The 8032-nt window shown below is 53.6% G+C and overlaps 1 protein-coding gene across 1 annotated transcript; it reads left to right on the top strand.

Moving 5' to 3' along the window:
• Positions 1 to 1349: 1349 nt before the first annotated feature.
• On the top strand, positions 1350 to 2331 carry N656DRAFT_848923 (uncharacterized protein). Its single transcript, XM_064819318.1, has 3 exons — positions 1350 to 1388; positions 1514 to 1661; positions 1715 to 2331. Exons 2-3 carry the CDS (start codon positions 1535 to 1537, stop codon positions 2095 to 2097), a joined length of 510 nt encoding a protein of 169 aa, XP_064665643.1. The 5' UTR covers positions 1350 to 1388; positions 1514 to 1534; the 3' UTR covers positions 2098 to 2331.
• Positions 2332 to 8032: the final 5701 nt, after the last annotated feature.

The raw sequence follows: 8032 nt of genomic DNA, 5'->3' as shown, positions 1-8032 counted from the left end.
TTTTAATGGCCGAACAGGGACTTGGTGGTCAGGATTGTAAGGAAACGTCTGGGAGTAGTGGTTGTAGTACTGCGGCTACGCCACACGTTCGGCTCTGTAGCAACTGCAAGAAGCCTGGCCATAATGCACGAACTTGTCAGGTAGTTGCAAGGACGTCTGATGAAAGCGAGTCTGAGTAGTTTCAATTAATTAGAGGTATTGTGGTTGAATTGACTTATACAAAGCAATGCAGGTGCAAGAAAAGTGCGCAACTCGTTATGCTGCGCAACTCGTTATGCAAGTACGTTAATCAAATACTAGTATAGATTACTATTGTAGATAAATAGTTATTTTATTGGGCAATTGATAGGGGAGCACTAGCACTCTGTTATTGGGGCACTAGTACCCCATGAGGGTTAGGGTTATTGTAGGCATCCGCTCCCATCTTTCTACGCCGACTCTGAGAACCCATCTTACTGCAGTTTTATTCAACGTACTGGAACCCATTGCAAATGGTTCAAATCGCTCAAATACACTACTTTACTAAAGGTTGCTCAAATTTACAACAGTTGGCCCGACCTCCTTAGTCAGCCGCCCGCCCTCCCTGCCTTGCGCTCTCATTCCAAGCCTTCGTTGCGCTGCGTTGCTTTGGGACGTCCCTCATCGCCGGTGGCCCTCTTCCTCTTCCTCCGCTTTGCCTATGCCTGCCGTAGGCCTGTGACCGTTGCTGTGGAGCGGGTGGGATCTGCGGCTGACCGGTAGCAGGACCGGGGCGCCAGGAGGAGGCACGTTGTATCTGTGTGGGCGTCGCTGGCGGTACGGGAACCTGTTGTAGCCACGTGGGCGTTGCTGGCGTCGCTGGCATTGCTCCCAGTCTCCGGCGATAGCCGGATCGATTACTTGACGGCAGCAGTACCGGAAAGGCAGTCGGATTGATCATAGTCGGATTGATCGCAGTGTGACGAATCTCGGTCCCCTACCACTGAAAGGGACTCCTCAGACTGAAGGTCGGCTTGAACGGGGTGAGGTTCGGTAGAGCCAAAGGGTCTACAACAAGTGCACAAGCAAGTGTTCACACAGTAGTAAAGACAACTGCTTGCATTGCTTACTGAGGAAGCTATCGTGATGCCCGTAGGCCGTAGAGATCGTGAACTATATACAGCTTCCTCCCTCTGGTTATTCTTTTGGACGCTTGTGCTCGCCGGCGACCATGGGCGTCCATGCGGCGCGCTCTTTTCTTCGCTACCCCTTTGGCACCTATTCCTAATTGGTGCTCCGGTCTACTGCATAGCTCCACCAGCCCGGGTTATATGGTTGGTCCGTGACACGATGCTCCCTCTCGACGTCTTTCGCCCCGAAAGACCTGGCCATTATTGTGGTCCTTCTTCAGCGCCAACATCCCCTTAACCGTAGGTCCTGGTGAGCTGTCAATTTCCCTTGCTTCTTCATTCCCCGCGCTATGGCTGACACCGCAGCCCGCAGGCCTCGTCGTGATCGTGCCTCGGAACGGCGCGCTGTTGCTAACTCAATCGAGCGTGACGGACAAGAATCCGAGATGCCCTGCGAACGTTGTTGGAACGCGAAGCCTCGAAGGCGCTGCGTTATGGTGGCGGGTTCGAATAAGTGTTCTTCCTGTGTCCGCATGGGGAAGAAGTGCAGTGGTCCGAACGTCGCTGGTGCCTGTGGGTGTTTTTTGCTGTTGGTATTTTTCTTTCCTGTTACTGATTCAAAATAGTGATTGCGAATATGTCGGCCCGCGACAAGGTTGATAAAGAAATCGTTGATGCTGAACGTCAGCTCGCCGAAGCTCTGAGTCGGATCTCGCGACTCCGCCAACAGCGCCAGAAGCTGGCTGAGGCCGGTTCGTCGCTGCGAGACCGCGGTTTGGAAAGCTTGGAGGAGGACGAGTCCGACCCTCCAGAGCCGATGTCGGAGGAGCAGGAGTTGGCCGGGCAGGCGCAAGCCCTTGACGCCTTCGGTGTTGTGGATTGGGAGCTCAACGGTGCCTTCCCTTATGGTTCGGGCTCTTTCGACAACTTCCTGCCTGGGGGCTCCCTGGTCGGCCAGGGTTTCTCTGATGGAACTCTGTCAGTTTCTCAGGGCAGTGGAGGTTCGTAGCTGGTTCCCATGAGTTGTCTTCTGGGCCGAAATCCAACCATTTTATTAGGTACTGCAATTGCCCATCCGTGATTCGTGAATCCAGAACTTCCTCGACGTCCCATTCTTCTTCTCCGTCTTCTGCCTCGACGTCCCTAGCAAGTTTGGCGTTCTTGGGTGCTGGTTCCAAAAGTGAAATGTGAAAGACATTTGTTCGTAACTTCATCGATGCTGGTAGTGACAGTCGATGGTTGGATGTTGAAATTCGCTCGTCGACCTTAAATGGTCCAATCTTTTTGAAGTCCAGCTTCTTGCTTGGTCGCTTCGTGCGCAAATTCCGTGAAATGAGGTAGACCTTGTCTCCCCTCTCTAGGCGAGGTCCCTCGAGCCTGTGTTTGTCGTAGTACTGCTTCATTCTGTCTTTGACAAACTCGAGTTCCTTCCTGAGTGTGGTGTGAAGTGTGTGTAACTGATCCGCCTTCACTCTTGCCCTGGGGACTGTGACTTCAGGTCCCCTTCGTAAGTCCGCTTCGTAGCCGTAGTTTGCGAAGAACGGTGAGATCTTGGTTGTCTCCGTGGGTGTCGTATTGTATGCAAGTTGTGCTGTTGGCAAGAGTGTAACCCAGTCGTCCTGCTGGAAGTTGACGTAGCACCTTAGATATTGCTCCACAACTTGATTCAACCGTTCCGTCTGTCCATCCGTCTGTGGGTGGTAGGCTGTCGAAAGCTTGCTGTTTGTTCCGAGGAGCGTGTCATCAATGCTTGCCAGAATTTCGAGACAAACTTGGTGTCTCTATCCGTAATCCATTCCTCTGGCCATCCGTGAACCGAGGTGACGTGTCGTAGGGCCACATCCGCCAGTTGCTCCGCCGACCATGTCTCTTTGTAGGGGATGAAGTATGCCCACTTGGTGAGTCGATCCACCACCGTAAGAATGCTGTCGTACTTCACTCCTGTTGTTGAGTCCTTAGAGAGTGGCAGTTTGGTGATGAAGTCCATCGTCACCGAGCTCCATGGCCGTTCTGACACTGGTAAAGGTTGCAAGAGTCCGTACGGCTTGTGTCGCGCCGTCTTGGCTTTTTTGCATACGTCACATTGACTGATGACTTCTGCGACCCGTTGTCGTATCAATGGGAATGTGTAGTGTTGCTTCACTTGAGCTACCGTCTTGGTGATTCCCATGTGTCCTCCGAGTTTCGACTCGTGGATCTGCTTGATGAGTTCTCGCTGCTCATCTGGTGTTTCACAGCTGGTTCGTTCCGACCGCTGTTCTTTGAAGACTGCTCCAACTTCTCCAACATGTGGGATGCTCACACGGCGATCTCCTCGCGGTTGCGAGCTGCTAGCGTCGTAACGGCTGCTCTGCGGTTTAAGTGCATGGCTCTGTGTGTCGAAATCTTCTCGCGGTTGGGGAGGCGTAGCGTCATCGCAATCCTCCGCCGGTTGGGAAGCATGTCGAAGTGACCCATCTGGTTGTTCTTGGAAAAGTGATGGTGATGTTCCTATGCTGTTTCCATAGTGATCTGACCGTCTGCTCAGTGCATCTGCGCGTGCGTTCTCTGAGCCCTTCTTGTAGTGAATGACGAAGTTGAATTCTGAGAGAAACTCAGACCATCGAGTCTGTCGTCCATTCAGTTCTTTCGTGGAAGTGAAGTATCGGAGGTTCTTGTGGTCCGTGTACACCTGAACCGGGTGTGTTGTGCCGCTGAGGTAGGGTCTCCATTCTCTGAAAGCTTCAATGATGGCCAGTAACTCCTTGTCATGAATTGGATAGTTAAGTTGTGGTCCGACCAGCTTTTTCGAGAAAAATGCAACCGGGTGGAGTTTGTCGTTCTCATCCCGTTGACTTAGTTGTCCTCCGATCGCATAGTCTGATGCATCTGTCTCAACCTCGAATGGCTTCCTGGGGTCCGGCAGCACAAGTACTGGGTCCGCAGTGATGGCATCGCGGATCCGCTGGAATGCCTGCTCGTGTTCTTCGTTCCACTGGAACTCGATGTCCTTCCTCGTCAAGTCGTGCAAAGGTCGTGCGATGTCGCCAAAGTTCTTGATGAACATTCTCTAGAAATTGGCGAATCCAATGAACCCTCGCACTTCCGTGGTGTTCCTTGGCCTTGGCCATGCCCGAATGGTCTCAATCTTGGTTGGTTCCATGCGGATTTCTCCTGGCGAAATCTCAAAGCCTAGGAAAACCATCTTTTTGACATGAAACTCGCTCTTGTCCTTGTTGACTGAGAGCTTGTGTGCGTGGAGTGCATCGAGCACTGCCTTCACGTGCTTTTGATGTTCTTCGAGTGTCTTCGAGAAGATGAGGATGTCGTCCAGATAGTACACTGCGAACTTGTCGAGGAACGGTTGTATTGCGTGGTCAACAACCGATTGGAAAGTGGCGGGCGCGTTTGTCAGTCCGAATGGCATGACAAGGTACTCGAAGTGCCCGTACGGCGTCCTGAACGCCGTCTTCCACTCGTCTCCCTCTCTGATCCGTATGTGTGCGTAGGCTGTGGGCAAGTCGAGTCGCGTGAACCATTGTGCTCCTGCCAGTTGATCCCGAAGCCGCTAGATCAGGGGTAGCGGATAGCGGTTCTTTACTGTTTGCTCGTTCAACTGCCGATAGTCCACACACATCCGCATTTTCCCGTCCTTCTTTGGAACAAACAGAACCGGATAGCCTGCCGGGGATGTTGATGGTCGAATGTGTCCCCTGCGGAGGTTTTCGTCGAAGTACCTCCGCGATTCTGCATCCTGCTTCTCGTTGGTGTGATACACCTTGAAGAACTTCAGCTGGGCGCCTTCCTTGAGTTTGATCTCGTGATCCCAAGGTCCGTGATCTGGCAACCCTTCCGTGTGTTTTGCTTCAAATGCCGGGTGTCCCTGGTACTCTATTGGGACCTGTCCCGTCTTGTCGTCCTTCTTCGCATTTTCGTAGTACGAAAACTTGGCGTTCTCTGTTGAGATGATTGCTGCCTCGAATCCAGTGACCCACTGTTGGAATTCGAGTTGTCCTTGTTCGTCGACTGAGATCACGGCAATTTCCTTGTTTGCCCGTGTCTGCTTCGATCGTCGTGTGTCGCCTCTTCCGGATCCTGTCGTGGTTTCACTGCCACTGCTTAGTTCCTGCGGTGGGCCCGTGGGTAACGCGTTGTCCTGCGTACTACCTCTCCGCGGCTCCGTCTGCGCGTCTCTCACCACGTTGGTTGGATGCGACGGCGTGTCTCGCGGTCGCAGGTGGCCACCTCCCTTCCAACTGATGTCTGGGTCATACTCCTCGTGCCATGGTCGTCCGAGAATCATGTCTTTCTCTGGCCCCATGTCCACGATGTCGAATACCACTTGGGTGGTTTTCCCTTCCACCTCGATTTCGAGTGGTTCTGTTTCTCTCCGGACCCATTGTGTGTCGAATGGTCCTGTGACGATGTGGGACTCCTTCTTGGGCCTCCATGGAATTCGTAGTTGATTGACGAATCTGGGTGAGATGAGGTCGAGTTGTGATCCTCCATCTACCAATGCAAGTGCCTGGAAATCCTTCCAGCGTGCTGTAACCCACAATCGGTTGTCGGGTTTCCCTGTGTGCGTTGCTGCAACTTCCTTGGAGATTCGCTCGATCCCTAGCCACTCGATTGGCGGGTCGAAGTAGGCCTTCCGTCTGCGCCAGTTCTTTCTGCACTGCGCGGCCTGTCGTTTCTGTTCAGGGTTTAAGCGCTTCCGGGCCCCTCGAAGGGCCCTGAGCCGTTTCCCAACTGGGTTCGTAGCTCGGTCGACTGCTCTTGTTCAGGAAAGGCGTCCCCTTCCTCTGGGTCATCGTCCAGCGTGACACGCTCCTGGAGCCATTCAACGCGTGCTGCTTCCCACTGAGAGTTCGTCCGCCTCTTTCGATGTCTTGGGTACGAGCTCCGCCCTTGAGCCTGCCGCTCGTGGAACTCTCGAACCTTCTCAACGATGTGCCTTACACAAGTTACGTCCCTGCATAGCTCATAGCTGTCGTGTGTCTGGCATGCTGCTGGCCATGCACGAAGTGGCCACACTCTGATTGTTCCTTCTTTGACTTTGGCCACATGCCACAAGTCGTCGTCGTTCCCTCGTCTATGATAAAACGTCCGTGGTACGGGTTTGAGCAACCCTTGGGGTGTTGTTCCCCGAATCGGCCAATGGTTGAAGTCGTGCTTGTCCTTGAAGTGGTATCGACAGTGATGGTCCACACATTGGAACCATGGGACATAGCGATGGTTGTTCGTCTTCATCCAAAGTCGTGGTGCATCTCCCACCACGTAGACGAAGTCTGGTCCGTATCCTTGTGCTTCGACTTCTTGCGTGGTCTGACCGATGCTGATGTACTGACGTCGTTGCCAGTATTCTTCCCACGTGGGTGGTGTGCGCTTCGTCCACCGCTCGCGCTCCCACATTTCGTTGTACTCAGTCTCGGGTTGGCGCAATCCCTCCAGCGTCTCATGCTCGAAACCCCATGTCGGAGGTCCGTCGTAATCCGTGCTGGAATTGTGCATCCATGTTTGTTCATCGAGTCTCCGCTCGAGTTCGTGAACCGCATTGTCGACTTCAGCGTTGCGTTCTCGAAGCTCGACCACTCGCTCCTGCAGGTAGGTGACGTTCGGTCCTTCCTTCGGGACAGGGTTTAAGTGGCGCTCGAGGTCGTTGCGGATGTAGCTCGCAGCCGCGACCTCGGTAACCCTTGCCCCTCGAGTGACAGTCGCAACTTCCTTCCCTGGGACAGGCTTCCAGTCCTTGCGTGGACTGCGGCATTCCTTCTTGAAGTGTCCCTTCTTTCCACAATTGTAGCAGGTGACATCGGGCTTGTCCTTCTTTCTGGCATTGCTTGGCCCGGCCCATTGAGACTGGGCGGCATCCACGTCCATCCGTCCTGGATGAGTGCCGTATGACGTGTTGCCCCGCCGTGGCCTTCGCTCATTGGCCTTGTACGTTGGTGGCGGATTTCCTTTGCCCTTGCGCTGCTGCTTGCGCGCGTACAAGCGATCGTCAACCTTGATGGCCATGGCGATGTATTCATCGAGGGTGTCAGGACGGTCGGTCTTGTAGAGCTCGTCCTTGACCTCCTCCTTGAGTCCGTCGTAGAACAACTGCATCAGGCCTTCTTCGTTGATTCCGGCTCGCAGGGAATCTTGTCGAAATTGAGTGGCGTAGGTCGAAGCCGACTTGGTCTGCTTGAGTTGCGCAAGCCGCTCTTGAGCATGCAGTTTCTCATCCACATCTCCAAACACCTTGCGGATTTCTTCCTCGAATCGTCCATAACGCTGGAACACGTGCTGGGTGAAGTCTTCCTGGTCATCTTGGTCTGGGTTCTCCAGGAAGTCCTTGAGCGTTGGTTTGAACCACCGAAGTGCTTTTCCTTCAAGTCGGTGCGCAGCAAATGCAACCTTGGCAGCCTCATTGGGAAAACGGTCGACGTAGTAGGTGAGGTATGCCTGCATCTGAACGAGCCATCCGGCCAGCTCGTCCTTGCTGCCGTTGTACTTGGGTGGTGCCTCCAGTTTGGCTCTGTTGGTAGAGTGCCGGAGACGTTCGTTCTCGGCCTCCGACTGAGCGATGCGATTGTTGGTCTGGTTCAAAAGCTGTTGAACCTGGGCCATGGTAACAGGGGTGTTCGCTCCCTGAGCATCGTTGTAGTTGGGGGGGTGGGTTGGTGGTGTTGGTGTTGGCAGGTGGCATGTTGACGGTCGTGCCTTCAGTCAAGTCCGTGACAGTGACCAAAGTGAGTAAGCAACGTGTGACGAATCTCGGTCCCCTACCACAGAAAGGAACTCCTCAGACTGAAGGTTGACTTGAACGGGGTGAGGTTCGGTAGAGCCAAAGGGTCTACAACAAGTGCACAAGCAAGTGTTTACACAGTAGTAAAGACAACTGCTTGCATTGCTTACTGGAGAACCTCTGGCAGGTCCTCCAAGGGAATAGCTAGCTATCTAATATACTAATGATTGTCTTT

Source organism: Canariomyces notabilis (assembly GCF_033297395.1).
Source record: "Canariomyces notabilis strain CBS 508.74 unplaced genomic scaffold N656scaffold_35, whole genome shotgun sequence".
NCBI lineage: Eukaryota > Fungi > Ascomycota > Sordariomycetes > Sordariales > Chaetomiaceae > Canariomyces > Canariomyces notabilis.
Note: the sequence above shows the minus strand (reverse complement) of the source record. Positions and strands in the feature narration are given on the sequence as shown.